This window comes from Mobula hypostoma, chromosome 3 (genome assembly GCF_963921235.1).
Source record: "Mobula hypostoma chromosome 3, sMobHyp1.1, whole genome shotgun sequence".
Lineage (NCBI taxonomy): Eukaryota > Metazoa > Chordata > Chondrichthyes > Myliobatiformes > Myliobatidae > Mobula > Mobula hypostoma.
This window is the reverse complement of record NC_086099.1, coordinates 30,703,545-30,721,028: the sequence shown is the minus strand read 5'-3', so window position 1 is coordinate 30,721,028 and position 17,484 is coordinate 30,703,545. Positions and strand designations below refer to the sequence as shown.

Here is a 17,484-nt window from a genome sequence, read left to right as displayed (position 1 = left end):
GGATGGAATGAACTGGACTTCAGCTGGCAGTTTCTGAGAAACTGCTGGGTCGCAGCAGTGTACGGACAAGCTCAACTCTGACATTCATGTCTGTACATTGGAACACAGAATTCAGAGGTGAGCTGGAGGTTAGAGGCCAGCTTATCTGACCTCACTCTGGCCCAGCCACTGAGTCCAGGAGCTAAAAGAGTTGCAGTCTTGAATTGTGGAGTTGGATTTGTTTTTGGATCTAGGTCTTTCTATTTGATACATTTTGACCACGATCCCTTGAATGAGGTCACTCATATTGCTTAAAGGGTAAATGCAAGTAAGACTTCTACATTTTGTAATCTTTATAGAGCTCTTCAGCCCACCTAGTCCATGGCAGCGTGATCTTCTGCCTAGTTGCATCCACCTGAACTAGACCAAAGCTGTACATATCACTCATCCAAATTTCTCATAGGTATTACAATTTTACTTGCATCTGCCACTTCTGATGACACCTCATTCCACACTTGCACCATTGTCTAATTGAAGAAGATCCCCCTGAAATCCAGCATTTGACCTTTCATACCAACTGTATGACTTCTCACTCCAGTCTCATTCAACCTGAGGGGAAAAAACCTGCAAGCATTCACCCTGTCTATAACCCTCATAATTCTGGAGACTTCTATGAGATCTCTCCTCATTCTCCTGCATGCCAGAGAATAAAGTCCTAATTTATTCGCTTTCCTTATTACACAGGTCCTCAAGTCCTGACAACATTCTTCCAATTATTTTCTACATGTCAGATATAATTAGCAATCGTTTAAAGAGGTCTTTGCTAGTGGGGAACTGTTAAAAGACCATGCTAGGAGAGGGGCCTGGAAAGGAGTGGTGAGGGGAGGGGATATAGACACAGAAACTAGCCCTCATCAATTGATTTCATGGAACTGCAAACGTGAGTGTATCTGTGAAAGATATAAGTGTGGAATTTACAGTTTTAATGATGCTCCTGGTAGATTTTGACTTCAAGTGCAGCACCTGCCTTATTATTATTCCCCTAAAGACTGGAGCAGTGACAAGTCTAACTGCTGCTGATTCACACTGAGCTCCGACTGTGGAGTTCAGAATTGAATGAAACATGGACTTTCCAATTCCATTGCAAACATGGTGCATTGCATTTACTAAAACTGTCAAGCCACATAGCCACTGTAAACCATGTAAAATTATGGGTTGTGCTATTTGTAATTATGGAATGGTCGTAATATAGTTTGTTGGATTCTGACTCTAAAACTGGATCAGGCTTGGATTTATAGCAAGATATGGTTTCTTTTATGATTTTGTATTTTAAGGCAAGATTTGGGTGAATGATGTTTGCCACTTGATCTTGCCTGTGTAAGTAATCAGATTGTGTTAAACTGCTGCAGGATCCTTTAATGTGCTGGATTGTTTCTGGTTTCTTGTGATATTTTCTGCATTTATTGTCTTGAATTTGTTGGCCTTCTATCATGTATTTTGATAATTTTTCTGTTAACCACCTGGTCCTGTTTTGCCACAAGGAACCCTTCTGTCTCTTGAAAGAGGTCTCCAACTCTTTTTTCTCACTTTCTTTTTGTATTTGCACAGATTATTGTCTTTTGCACACTGGTTGTCGCCCTGTTGGTGCGGTCTTTCATTGGATTTATTGAGTATGCTCACAAGAGAATGAATCTCAGGGTTATATATGGTGGCATATTTTATGTGTACTTCAATAATTAGTTTAATTTGAACTTTGATAGAACTTTAAAAAAAGTATATTGTACAACTGAAAATAGAGGTCAGGTGAGGAATAACTAAATGGAAATTAGCTTAATTGTCTAAGCTGAATTTCTTTATTGATTGAGATTTCTCCCTGTAATGTATTGAAGATGGCACTACCTATGCTTATCTTTGGTGACACTGTGCAGAAAACATTCTTTTTCATTTTATATATCCTAGCACCAGTTGAAATTAGTTTCAGGGTTAAAGAATTCAAAACAACATTATATTGTTTCTCTATTTCCACAGATTCTCCACTGCTTATTGAAAGTAAGATTTGAAACTTGGAATTTCTCCTTGGCTAAATATATCTGTATTGATCTGGCTTAAAAAATGTATTTTGATTGCAACTCTGCCCAGTGGTAATGAATACAGAAAGTGAGGCTTGTTGGAACAGCTAATAGGAATTCTGCAGCAGTACACAGTAAAGCAGAGAGTCTAAATCCTCATCGGTAGAAAGAATGAAACTTAAAGGTGAAATATGAAGGTTCTTTTCACCTTTAATTTTCTGTGAAGAAAATTAAAATATATTGAAGTGATTGAGCTGATTTTTGATTTACTGAAAGATTATTTAGTAGAGAGACTTATGGAGAGAATTACATAGCCAAAAGCCCAGAGAACTGAAGACACACTGTAGCTGTCCATGATTGTACATATCTGGGATGAATAAGAGACCAGCAGAAGTGTTAACTGTAAAAGGCATCCGTTAGTCTTGCGAGAACATGGATCTGCACCTGGAAAGTCTTCACTCTCCAGGGCGCAGGCCTGGGAAAGGTTGTATGGAAGACCAGTAGTTGCCCATGCTGCAAGTCTCCCCTCTTCATGACACCAATGTTGTCCCAGGGAAGGGCATTAGGACCCATACAGCTTGGCACTGGTGTCGTCGCAGAGCACTGTGTGTTTAAGTGCCTTGCTCAACGACACAACACGTTGCCTTGGCTGGGGCTCGAACTCACGAACTTCAGATCGCTAGTTGAATGCCTTAACCACTTGGCCACGTGCCCACGTATTAACTGTAGGGCTGATGATTAGACATAGGGAAGGGAAGAACTACGAAGATATTTGAAAATAAATGAGAATTTTTTATTTTTCTCATCGCCACAAAGGAAGCCCGTGTCTGTTAGCTAGAACAGGAGTCAGCCATGAATGGGGCTTCGTGTGTGATAGTCAGGGTTAAAGGCCCCTTGAGGTTTATGGAGGGTAAAAGTTGGCTGACTTTCCAGGAGAACTTCTGAATAACAGAACCTGGAAGTGACGAAAGGGTTGTTTTAATGTATTAGCACAAATGAGCGGTCTGGGATGTTATGGGAGATAGAAATAGATGGAAACAAAAAAGAGGGGAGAACTTTTATTTTATCAATGTTTTAAGGTGAACTTTAAAAATCAGTCATGTAGGAATATTTTATTCAAAGAAAATAAAGGTATTTATGTAATTTTATTTATCAGCCACCAAGTGGCAAGCCCACAGCTGGAAGTAATCTAAACAACCAATAATCAAATTTTTTTCAGACATGTTGCTTCCTCATGAATGTTTTGTGGTTATGATAGACCACTGGAAGCTGAACATAAATGCAAATTCCAACTACTTGTATCACATAGGAATTTGGAGAAACAAGAAATTAACTTCTGTTGAATATAACGCATTTAATTGCATAATGGTGCTGATCCTTTGCAATAGTTCAACTAAGCTAAAACTGTTCTGTTGATATTTTTCACTTGTACTCAGTGTCTGAGGCTTCTAGCTTAAGTGTCCAACAATAATCATCCAGCACTGATGGATTCCAGTTGCTCTGATACCTTTTCTCCATGACCGCAATGACCAGGAGAAACATTTCACCATGCTCGTCACTGACAGTGCCAAGATTTGCAAGGAAAAATATAAATGGGAATGCAGAAAATGAATCTTTACTGACACGTTACATTCATGGATTTGTATGTTTGAAGCACGTTGTCAACCAGCTGCATGTAGTTTGGTGCTCTGTACTTGCCAAGAAAATTTTCAACAGCAACCTTCCATGTGATTTCCTCTGGTCCCACTAGAAGTACTATGAATTGCCTGTCCTTGATGACCTGTTCGATTTGTGGACCAACAAAAATGCCTTACTTAATCTTGGCTTCAGTTATTCTGGGAAACATCTTTCTCCAATATCGAAATCCTTCACCATCCTTGTTCATTGCTTTCACAAAATTTTTCACAAGCCCCAGTTTTATGTGAAGAGTAGGCGAAAATATCTTTATGCACCACACTTTTATGCCCTGGAATCAACTGCTTAAAAAGTGGCTGATCCTCGTTGACCTAATGAGATTCTTTAGCACGGCTGTCCCATTCACAAATGAAACGACAGTACTTGGTGTATCTGAGCTACATTCCTAGTAGCAGTGCTGCTATTTTCAGATCACCGCAGATGCTCTAGTTGTAGTTGCTGTACTGTATGTGTTTCAATGACTTCCAAATTTCCGCAGTTTCCTTTGATGCGTACTGCATAGCCAATTGGTATTGAAGGGTGGACATAGCGTCACATAACAGCACAGCTTTCAGGCTTAACACTGAAGAATCAATAAAAAGATGCCATTGTGGGTCATGCTGGCAACCCAAAATATGCCTGGACAAGGCTGAAAACTTTTCAACTTACAATGAGGGCAACACTTTAATTGATTTCATTGATTTATGAATTGAAATAAAAAAATAGATGATTCCAAAATGATGGTGCAAGCTAACACCCCATAAGCATTCTTAACTACCCTATCTACCTGTGAGGCAGCTTTCAGGGATCTGTGGACATGTATCCCGAGATCCCTCCGCTCCTCCACACTACCAAGTATCCTGCCATTTCATTTACTTTGTACTCTGCCTTGAAGTTTGTCCTTCCAAAGTGTACCACCTCATACTTCTCCGGGTTGAACTCCATCTGCCACTTCTCAGCCCACCTCTGCATCCTATCGATGTCTCTCTGCAATCTTTGACAATCCTCTACACTATCTACAACACCACCAACCTTCGTGTCGTCTGCAATCTTGCCAACCCACTCTTCTACCCCCACATCCAGGTCGTTAATAAAAATCACGAAAAGAAAAGGTCCCAGAACAGATCCTTGTAGGACACCACTAGTCACAATCCTCCAGTCTGAATGTACTCCCTCCACCACGACCCTCTGCCTTCTGCAGGCAAGCCAATTCTGAATACTTCTGGCCAAACTACCCTGGATCCCATGCCTTTTGACTTTCTGAATAAGCCTACCGTGTGGAACCTTGTCAAATGCCTTACCAAAATCCATATAGATCACATCCACTGCACTACCCTCATCTATATGCCTGGTCACCTCCTCAAAGAACTCTATCAAGCTTGTTAGACACGATCTGCCCTTCACAAAGCCATGCTGACTGTCCCTGATCAGACCATGATTCTCTAAATGCCCAGAGATCCTATCTCTAAGAATCTTTTCCAACAGCTTTCCCACCACAGATGTAAGGCTCACTGGTCTATAATTACCCGAACTATCCCTACTACCTTTTTTGAACAAGGGGACAACATTCGCCTCCCTCCAATCCTCTGGTACCATTCCCGTGGACAACGAGGACATAAAGATCCTAGCCAGAGGCTCAGCAATCTCTTCCCTCGCTTCGTGGAACTGCCTGGGGAATATTCCATCAGGCCCCGGGGACTTATCTGTCCTAATGTATTTTAACAACTCCACACCTCCTCTCCCTTAATATCAACATGCTCCAGAACATAAACCTCACTCATATTGTCCTCACCATCATCAAGTTCCCTCTCATTGGTGAATACCGAAGAGAAGTATTCATTGAAGACCTCGCTCACTCCCACAGCCTCCAGGCACATCTTCCCACCTTTATCTCTAATCGGTCCTACCTTCACTCCTGTCATCCTTTTTTTCTTCATATAATTGAAGAATGCCTTGGGGTTTTCCTTTACCCTACTCACCAAGGCCTTCTCATGCCCCCTTCTTGCTCTTCTCAGCCCCTTCTTAAGCTCCTTTCTTGCTTCCCTATATTCCTCAATAGACCCATCTGATCCTTGCTTCCTAAACCTCATGTATGCTGCCTTCTTTCACCTGACTAGATTTTCCACCTCACTTATCACCCATGGTTCCTTCACCCTACCATTCTTTATCTTCCTCACCAGGACAAATTTATCCCTAACATCCTGCAAGAGATCTCTAAACATCAACCACATGTCCATAGTACATTTCCCTGCAAAAACATCATCCCAATTCACTCCCGCAAATTCTAGCCTTATAACCTCATAATTTGTCTTTCCCCAATTAAATATTTTCCTGTCCTCTCTGATTCTATCCTTTTCCATGATAATGCTAAAGGCCAGGGAGTAGTGGTCACTGTCCCCCAGCTGCTCACCCACTGAGAGATCTGTGACCTGACCCGGTTCATTACCTAGTACTAGATCTAGTATGGTATTCCCCCTGGTCGGCCTGTCCGCATATTGTGACAGGAATCCATCCTGGACACACTTAACAAACTCTGCCCCATCTAAACCCTTGGAACTAATCAGGTGCCAATCAATATTAGGGAAGTTAAAGTCACCCATGATAACAACCCTGTTATTTTTGCACCTTTCCAAAATCTGCCTCCCAATCTGTTCCTCTGTATCTCAGCTGCTAGCAAGGGGCCTATAGAATACCCCCAATAGAATAATAGGGTAAGAAAGTTATCCTTGACCAGAGGAGACTGTCAAGGTAGGAGGAGGAATTGAGGGTTATAGAAACTGGCACAGGAGTGAAGTTGGGGCCAGAATAAATCATTGGTGACAGGGCAAGTATGATGGGCCTGGTAGCCTGCTTCCCCTATTTTCTTGTGGTCTTGTGTCACTTGGATATATTGCTTCTATATTGTGCCATGGCAGACCAAACTATCTTACTGATAGCAGTAGATGCCTTCTTTAAGAAAGGAAAAGAATAATTATATACTGTACAGGAAGAGAAAAGGAAAACAAGTTTGACATTCCAAAGTGGTTCCTACCTATTTAATTTGTTCATCTTTAGGTACCAGGTGGTATGAGAGCCACTGAGCTAAATCAAATCTCAAAATGTAAATGAAACCATTATTTGCAATGCATTTTGTAACCTTTATAAGTTTACAGTGGATGCTGTTGGCTTTGCCCAAATTCATTATGTCAGAAAGTTAGGATCACAGCTAACTATTATGTGACCTCAGACTAAAATGTTTTTATATGACTGCCCCATCCAGACTTGAACACAAATATTCTGGTCACTTAGTCTGGGCCTAGCATGCACAGATCTGTTCAGAATATTGTATGGTGCCAGTAAGGGCAGGAAATTAACTAAATTGAGGTTGTTTTAATCCTTTTGCTGATATGTTGTGTATGAAACCAACACTGTCTGTAATCATGCATCCTTGACAAGAGTGCAGCAACTTCTTTCACAGAGGAACCTATTATTTAAGGAAGTGCAGTATTTGAAATGGGAAGTGGGAAAAAAAACCTCCCTAGTTGGGACTTTCAGCTGCTGGAGTGCTCAAATTACCATGATATTATACCAATGCAATCCTTCGGCTATGAGCACCACCCTTTTACCACCCCCTCACCTTTATTTTACAATCCACATTGTTTGCTACCTGGGTGGGTCAACAAGCGTTTCTCCTTTCTTTCTTCCCTCGACCTCTGAACTTTGAATGAGTTCACATTCTTAGTGATTTCAGGCGCCATCTAGCCTCCTTTGCATCAGCCTTCCCCCTGCATTCCTTAAACTTCTATCTTTACAAATTTATTGTTTTAATTTGTCAGCTATGCCTTCCATAATTTTATAGAACGTAGAACATTACAGCACATACAGGGCACAGCCCATGATGTTGTGCTGACCTTTTAACCAAATCTAAGATCAATCCAATCCTTCGCTCCCACATCGCCCTCCATTTTTTTTTATCATCCATGTGCCTATCTAAGAGCCTCTTAAATATCCCTAATATATCTGCCTCTACCACACCCCTGGAAGCACATTCCACACATCCACCACTTTCTGTGTAAAACAAAAAAGTTACCCCTGACATTCCCCCCCCCGAATACTTTCTTCCAATCACATTAAAATAATGCTCCCTTGTATTAATCATTTCCACCTTGGTTGGGAACAAGTCTCTGGCTTTCCATTTGATCTATGCCTGTTAACAACTTGTACACCTCTATCAAGTAAGGTGTCATCCTCCTTCACACAAGAAATCAGGTTGTCCCTCTGCCTCCAAATGTCTCCTGATAGCTAATATTCTCTAATCGCAGCAAATTCCTGGTGAACTTCTTCTACAGCCTCTCCAAGGCCTTCACATTCTTCCTGTAATGCAGTGAACACAACTGCACACAGACTTTCGAATATGGCCTTACCAAAGATTTATACAACTGCAACATGACCCGCCAACATTTATACTTAACACCCCAAATGATGAAGGCAAATAGACCGTATGCCTTCTTGGCAGTGCTGGCTGTTTGAATTGCCACTTGCAGGAGTTATGGACTTGCTCCCTAGATCTCTCCGTACATCAGTGTTCCTAAGTGTCCTGTTTGTCTGGATTAAACACTAGCCGCCATTTCTCTGCCCACATTTCCAACTGGTCTGTATGCTGTTGAACCCTTTGACAACCTTCCTTGCTATCCACAGTTCAGCTAGTTTTTGTCATTTTTGATAATTGCTACTCAGTCCAAGCATTTTCATCCAGTTCATTTAGAGGTCCTTGTGGAACAGAACTCTTTTCTTCAATGGCTGAGCCAATTTTACATGAAACCTACCACGTCACTATTGATCCCATGTCCTTTAATCTTCTGGATCAGCCTGCAATGACTGATCTTGTAGCAGGCTTTACTAAAATCCTTGTATACAATTGAGACAAGAAGAACATTCTTTCCCTTCTTGTGGTAAACCATGTATATATGTTGTAACTCGGTTACCTGTCTGGACACACCCCTCTGCTGACTGCCCCTGTGGCTCCTCCCACAGAGTCCTGTATAAAGGTGTTCGCCTTGCCCCTCCCCCTCAGTCCGGGGGCAGACACTCACTGTGGAGGTCGTATTGTACAGCGAATAAAAGCCTTTCAGTATTTTACCAAACCTCAGTCTTTTGGAGTAATTGAAGGTGCTTCACTCTTGGGTTTATTTGATTAGCTGCACTTAAATTTCACCACTGCTGTGTTGAGATTCAAGCTGTGCCTCTGGATCAATAGTATAAAACTTTAAACCATATTCCAGTAATTTAACCTTGCATATATCATTCCCAATAAGTGCATTAACAAGGACGATATTAAGTTGCAGCTTCAGTAGTTTGTTTTCTTTCATCTTCAAGCAGAAATATGGTTCTATTCTGAGCTGAACGGAAATGAATCATTTTCATATGAAGGCATCACCCATCTGAAAAATTGGAGGCACACCACACTGCAATGGCAAGCCCCTTAGTTTAACCCAGGACAGATTCTCTGAACTAATAGCCCTGAGGAATTGCTGACTTTCTCCACCTCTGATCCCTCAATGAGGACAGGCTCATAGACCTCCAGTTTCCTTCTCATGAATCAATAATCAGCTCCTTGATCTTGCTGACATTGAGTGAGAGACATAGAGGTTCAAGAAATTATTGAAATAAATTAAGGCCTGATGAATGTAAATTGGACAAGCTGGGAGAAATATTAATAGGAAAGAATAATTTCTGAAACACAGTACAGATATCTCCTTTGAAAGTGATTCTGCTTTGACCTGATGAGCTTATGCTTTTTTTCATTTTTGAAGAACAAAAGGTGATCCCAAAGAAATATATAAAATTCCAATGGGCTTAACCGGGTAGATGCAGGAACATGTTGCTTGGTATATACCACTGGGGTTCATTTTTTCTGTGGACTGTCACTTTGAAACACTGAGAGAATGAGACTGACTTTTGGACACAGTTGGATTTCTGCTGACTGCAAAATGGCTTGGTTACTATGGTGAGAGAGGTGGAGTTGTTTGATGGACAATGAATGTTTATGGTTTCTGGTGGCTTGTTTTGAATAAGCAAGGTCAGATGATCCTCTTACAGACACACATAGAGAAACACATGCTCAAGGTCGAGATGGTTTCGATCAATGAAAGACACCAATGAGTGGGGTTGCTGGTTTAAACTTTCAGTAGCCCAAAAGGGGTGAGTTGAGATCGATCCAGAGTATTGATAAACGACTCTCACAAAGTACTGCCACTAGAAGATGTTTGCAGAGAGGAGGAGAGAGGAAGGTTTGAAACAGAAGAAACCTAGTTATAAAGAGATCACTGTTTGGACTATTTTCTAAGTAGCCCGTAAGGGTGAGTTTGATTCCATTCAAATACGAAAGTGTGATTGTCACATAGTTAATCCACAGGAGTGGGTTCTCTGGTGAGGGGAAAACCTTTGTGAATACCACATGTGTGTTTACCCTTGTCTGGGAGTGGTAGTTCACTGAAGAAAGGCACCCCTGTGGCAAATCACTGTTGGAGTTATTTTGTATGTCATGGAACTGGATAAGTGGCTATCACATCATGTGTTTGGGGTAACCGTATGGAATCTACCGGTGTGTCTACCCTTGCCTGGGTGGTGGTTCCCTTGAAGATGGTCCCCGTTGTGATAAGCTACTGTTGGTGATACTTCGTGTGTGGAGTGAAACAACTTTGGAGATAAAACCTACTCCTATTGTTATTTTGTATTGCTGTCGTGGAATCTGTGGAATATTGACGTAATTGTCTTCTTACAACATTCGCCTTTGGATTACAAATATCTCGCATTAACTAACCTGAGGAACTGAACTTTCTTACATAAGACTCTAACTCTTGCCACCTGAGCTTGAATAAGTTTGGGAACTTTATCTATACACCTATATATGCATAACACAGCTAACTTTTGATCACCTGGTTAAGTTACTATATTTAGTAGTTACTAATAAAGATAGTGGATTTTAACATCAAAAACAGATTCCAAGTGTGTTCTATTGCTGCTGATACTTTTACAGTGTTGCGTTCATGTAACCAGTACTTTCCCCAGGGTTGCGTGTACGTAACATGCTTTAAAATTCTCTACCCGGGATAGTTGTGGAGACTCTGTCAGTGAGAATATTTGAAACAAATAATGATAGATGTTTGGATGTTAGATAGATGTTGGAAAGTAGCAAAATGCTGAATAGCCTACTCCTGATCCTTTGCCCCTATATTCTTGTAAGGTAGGACTGTTTACAAACAAGGCTATTAAGAAAAGTTAATAACCAGGCCTAGGGTAATTCATAGTCCAGTGAGGTGAGGAACATGGAATGATTTTGAGTTTAGTTACAAACAGTTTAAAAAAAACAATCAAAGAAGTGCCAAACATCAGTGCTTAAAGCAAGGGTTCCCAGTCTGGGGATCCCCTTGTTTAATAGTATTGGTCCGTTGCATTAAAAAAAGTCGGCAACCCCTGGCTTAAGGAGGTGGGGGGGAGAGGAGGAAGAACATAGCAGAAACCTAGCAGCACCCCAACATTTGAGAAAGCATACATACGTTATGACAAAATTTAGCAAAAAGTTATAATTCATAGAACAAGTAAAATCATGTTAATGCTAAAAAGAATTGCCATTTCTTGGCTACAATGAAATAGAAGCAATTTAGAAATGAGGAAGGTGGAAAATTGTTACTGGTGATGGTAACAATTTGAGTGAATATGATTAAATTGGAGTGAATATCATGTTCAAGTGATTTTGCTGAATAGGGCTAAATTGGAAGATACTAAAAGGAGTGATAGTGCGTGTAAATTGAGATGTGCTCTGAGCTTTGTGGAAAAGGCACTGAAAGCAAGATTACTTACGGTGATGCCAAGAGATTCTTGCTGCAGTTTGAAAATATATATCTAGCACACTTCCAGATGAGAAAAAGAATCGAAGCAGTTTAGAAAAAGTGAGCAATACAGAGAAAGTAGTATTTTAGTATAAGAGCAATAAAATGAAACCTAATCAAATGTTAGAAATATAAATTATAAAATCTCAAATGGCATTAGTTAACCAAACCAAAATTTTGAATGGGTTTGATGTGTCTTCAGCAATGAGCCAAATACAGTTTGTAATTATATACAAATTTAACACAAAGAACAACTGCAATTGCAATGAATGGCAACTGTTATCACACATTCGCTTACGACCTCCTAGCCTTTGGCACTCACAAGCCATTATACCTTTCACACCCAGAAAAATGGCATTCATCCCCTTATTGGCCATCTTCTTCTACAAAAAAGTAATGTATTACTTGAAAATTATTTTAATACAGATCATAAATTGACTGTTCAGTGAAAAATTAAAGTTTGTTTTTTATTCTGTATTTTGTTTTCATCTGTATAAATATACTGTTATAAATTTAGGTTCTATTTGATGGTCTGGAGCTGATGTCATACAAGTTTCAGTGATGAATTTTATTTAAGCAAAATGATTTCTAAAGTTTGCAGCATTGAGTAGCACCATGTAAATATCAATGAAAATTATATTACTGGCTCAATATATTTATCAAAGAGACGTTCTCTACCAATGTCATTTACAATATACACCACAATATAAAATAATTGGTAGATATTTCCCATGTAAAGTGCAGCTATATTACTGAAAATATTGCTATTTGTTTAAATTAGCACCTTATCAAATATGACAAAAAATAGCAAGTGAGGGCAGATTATGCTGACGCATATGTAATGTCTTTTTGCTCGGCTCGACTCTCTTGTTTATGATGGGTGGCCCTTTTGACCTGCAGAGGGCACTTCTCCATTCGTTGGAGCATCCGTCATAATATACAGAACCTCATCAGCAAATGGGGCCCTCCTACACCTTCCTCCCTTCAATTTGCTTGTTCCACTGCACCCATTATAATTATTCTCTATAATAAATTTAGAATCTTAGAGTGTAGTAAGTGACTTTATTGTTGTTTCTTTTTCTGATCAGCTACAGTTCTAAGCCATCCAGTCTCCAGAAGTGCATTTTTGTGGTTCTATGACTAGACTATAAAAAAGATACTGAATATAAAATGCGATCAGTGTTCTCATTGCACTTTGGTCACGATTATTGAAAATTTAATTTATTGCTGTTAAATATAGTTAATAATCCTAATTATATTTTTGCATAGCTCGGTGAAATAGTTTTATCATCATCGTCCACCATACCCCCTCCAACCTCTGAAGCTTTCCCCAAACTGGGGTCAATTTCTTCATCGTTGCTCCTGAATGCCAACCTAAGCCAAAGACTGCAGATTTAAATTTGTACCTATTACAATATCATTCAGACCATGCTGACAGTGGCTTTGTTTTAAAAACAACATTTAGATGCAGAGAAAACTTTTCAAAAATATTTTAATATATTGATATGAAAATATCTAGTTAAGGAATAGATATCATTGCAGATTCATTACAAATGAGAGAAAATCATGTTTAATTTAAATCCCTTCTATTTTTGTCTTTGCAGGATATACTTGAAAATGAAAGTATTAATCTTGACTGGGTCTTCCGCTATTCACTAATTAATGACATTGTGAAGGTGAGTTATAAGAGAGCAATATATTATAGAAGGGGCTGACTTGAATTATGAAGTATATAATTAAATTGGTTCAGTAAATCACACTCCAATCTGTTACAAATGAGCTGAACATAATAAGACAAAAATGAATCAATTGTTAGGAAAATAGATTTATAACATGGGTCCATATGACTCCAGAAATAATAGTTATTTTGGTAATTATAACTGACAAATGAATGTCTTCTGATATGGACAGTTATAAACAGACTTGCTTATGCTTTTTAATCAGAAAGGTACTTATAAAGAGTTCTAAACATGCTGTTCTTTTTAATATTGGAAGCCAGCAATTGAGTAGAAAGAGAGGTAGGGTTAACATTTTGTGTCAGTGATCCTTCCTCAGAACTGTTCAGACAAATGGCGTCCCTCCTGCAATGCTAACACTTAATCTTTTTCCGTGTGTTATTCTCCAACCTCATGGCATCAACAACGATTTTTCCTTCCAGTAATTTGGTTTACCCAACCCCCTTTCCTCTGCTTCTCTTCCCTTCTCTGGCCTCTTAATTCTTCTCCTCATCTGTCTATTACTGCCCACTTGTGTTCCTCCTCCTTTCCTTTCTCCCATGGTCAACTCTCCTCTCCTATCAGATTCCTTCTTCTCCAACCCTTTGCCTTTCCCACCCACCTGAATTCACCCGTCACTTCTAGCTAGTCCTCCTTTTTCATTCTGGCATTTTCCCCTTCCTTTCCAGTCCTAAAGAAGGTTCCTGAAACATTGACTGTACTCATTTCCATGGGTCCTGCCTGACAGGCTGAGATTCTGCAGCACTTTGAGTGTGTTGCTGTAATGGTGACCATTTACATGAGGAGAGATAAATACAGAGGGATCTCCCTCCTCCAGTGAGAGAATCATTGCGAGAGTCCTCAATACCTGTGATCAAAGAGCTACTTTCCAAAATGAGGTGTGGAATCCATCCACCTGGGGCACAGTGGACATGATCAACACAGCAATAACTCTACAAGGGAAATGCATGGCACAGCATCAGCCAGTTAATATGGCCATTTTTATATCACTTTTCTAAGCACTAGATATCCTAATCTCACTGTATTCAATTTATCCTCACATGGCAAGTTGCTAGTTTTAGAACTAATCTGGTAAATCTTTTCTGTACTCCCTCTATTAATTCTACTTTTAGGTAAGGCAGCCAGAATTATACATAATATTCCTGGTGCAGCCTCACCAAGGTCCTGTACAATGGCAGTAAGATTTCCTTTCTCGCTTAATTAATTCTACACCAAAGTCAGAGTGATGTTTATTGTCATATGCACAAGTACATATATGCACTAGTGTAATGAAAATAATTGCAGCAGCTAAACTGCATTGATTAGAGTTGTTCCAGTTGGTTCAAGAAATGAATGGTCAAAGGGATGTAGTTGTTCCTGAACTTGGTGCTGTGGGACTTGAGGCTTCTGTATCTCTTACCTGATGACAGCTGGGAAAAGCTGGTGTGACCTGGATGATGGGGATCTTTGATGATAGATGTTGCCTTCTTGAGGCAGTACCTTCTGCAGATACTACCGATGAACAGGAGAAATAGAAATGTGCCTGTGATGTATTGAGCTGAATCCACGATTCACTGCACTTTCTTGCATTCCTGTGCCTTCAGATTGCTATACCAGACCATGATGCAACAAATCCGGATACTTTCAACAGTACATCTGTTGAAGTTTGTTAGGGTGTTCGGTCATAAGCCAAACTTCCTTAACAAGCACATCAAGGTTCTTTGAAATTTCATCACCCATCCCTCACCATTTAACAAATACTCTATTGTTTCTCAAGTACATTGAAGTGATTAATCTTTCAATTTTTAACAATATGTTCATTATGAAGCCACTTTACAGCCTCCCCCATACTCACAATCTCCCTTCCTTTGATATTGTTGACACACTTAGAGATATAGCACTTTATCCACAAATTATTGAAAGGAATAATGAAAAGCTATACCCATGTATTGGCCTGTGCATTACCTGACAAGTCACAGTCTGTCAATCTGAATAGGACTTTTTGTTCTCACACTAAGGTCTCTGTCTGATAATGAATTGTGACGCCATGTTGGTGCATTTACCTGAATAGGGTCTTTTTTTTGTTTTCGCACTTAGATCCCAATCCAATAATCCATTCTCACCCTATATTGGTATATTACTCTGATTCTACTTGCTCTAATCTTGTTGGTCAACCTCCTTATGGGAATTATTAAGTGCCTCCTAAAGATTCAACTACCCGAGTTTCACAGGTTCCCCTTATCTTTTCTAGCAGTTGCATTTTTATAGAAATGTAGAAACATAGAAAACCTACAGTACAATACAGGCCCTTCGGCCCACAAAGTTGTGCCAAACGTGTCCCTTAGAAATTACTAGGCTTACCTATACCCTCTATTTTGCTAAGCTCCATGTACCTATCCAAAAGTCTCTTAAAAGACCCTATCATATCCACCTCCACCACCGTTACTGGCAGCCCGTTCCACGCACTCATCACTCTCTGAGTAAAAAACTTACCCCTGACATCACCTCTGTACCTACTCCCCAGCACCTTAAACCTGTGTTCTCTTGTGACAACCATTTCAACCCTGGGAAAAAGCCTCTGACTATCCAAACGATCAATGCCTCCCATCATCTTATACACCTCTATCAGGTCACCTCTCATCCTCCATTGCTCCAAGGAGAAAAGGCAGAGTTCACTCAACCTGTTTTCATAAAGCATGCTCCCCAATCCAGGCAACATCCTTGTAAATCTCCTCCGCACCCTTTCTATAGCTTCCACATCCTTCCTGTAGTGAGGCGACCAGAACTGAGCACAGTACTCCAGGTGGGGTCTGACCAAGGTCCTATATAGCTGCAACATTACCTCTTCTCCTAAATTCAATTCCACGATTGATGAAGGCCAATACACCGTATTCCTTCTTAATCACAGAGTCAACCTGTGCAGCTGCTTTGAGTGTCCTATGGACTCGGACCCCAAGATCCCTCTGATCCTCCACACTGCCAACAGTCTTACCATTGATACTATATTCTGCCATCATATTTGACCTACCAAAATGAACCACCTCACATTTATCTGGGTTAAACTCCATCTGCCACTTCTCAGCCCAGTTTTGCATCCTATCAACGTCCAGCTGTAACCTCTGACAGCCCTCCACACTATCCAAAACACCTCCAACATTTGTGTCATCAGAAAACTTACTAACCCATCTCTCCACTTCCTCATCCAGGTCATTTATAAAAATCACAAAGAGAAGGGGTATCAGAACATATCCCTGAGGCACATCACTAGTCACCGACCTCCATGCAGAATATGACCCGTCTACAACCACTCTTTGCCTTCTGTGGGCAAGCCAGTTCTGGATCCATAAAGCAATGTCCCCTTGGATCCCATGCCTCCTTACTTTCTCAATAAGCCTTGCATGGGGTACCTTATCAAATGCCTTGCTGAAATCCATATACACTACATCTACTGCTCTGCCTTCATCAAAGTGTTGAGTCACATCCTCAAAAAATTCAATCAGCCTCATAAGGCACGACTTGCCCTTGACAAAGCCATGCTGACTATTCCTAATCATATTATACCTCTCCAAATATTCATAAATCCTGTCTCTCAGGATCTTCTCCATCAACTTACCAACCACTGAGGTAAGACTCACTGGTCTACAATTGCCTGGGCTATCTCTACTCCCTTTCTTGAATAAAGGAACAACATTCGCAACCCTCCAATCCTCCAGAACCTCTCCCGTCCCCATTGATGATGCAAAGATCATCGGCAGAGGCTTAGAAATCTCCTCCCTTGCCTCCCACAGTAGCTTGGGGTACATCTCATCCAGTCCCGGCGACTTATCCAACTTGATGCTTTCCAAAAGTTCCAGCACATCCTATTTCTTAATATCTACATGCTCAAGCTTTTCAGTCTGCTGCAGGTCAGCACTGCAATCACCAAGATCCTTTTCCATAGTGAATACCGAAGTAAAGTATTCATTCAGTACCTCTGCTATTTCCTCCAGTTCCATACATACTTTCCCACTGTCACACTTGGTAGGTCCTATTCTTTCACGACTTATCCTCCTGCTCTTCACGTACTTGTAGAATGCCTTGGGGTTTTCCTTAATCCTGCACTCCAAGGCCTTCTCATAGCCCCTTCTGGCTCTCCTAATTTCCTTCTTAAACTCCTTCCTGCTAGCCTTATAATCT

General features: G+C 40.4%; 1 protein-coding gene across 1 annotated transcript in view; it reads left to right on the top strand.

Annotated features, from left to right (window-relative positions):
• Positions 1 to 17,484, top strand: part of npr2 (natriuretic peptide receptor 2) — a 160,107-nt gene that overhangs the window by 91,016 nt on the left and 51,607 nt on the right. Inside the window, exon 13 of the mRNA XM_063042843.1 lies at positions 13,198 to 13,269. Coding sequence (XP_062898913.1) covers positions 13,198 to 13,269 — 72 coding nt within the window. The remainder of the gene's footprint in view (positions 1 to 13,197; positions 13,270 to 17,484) is intronic.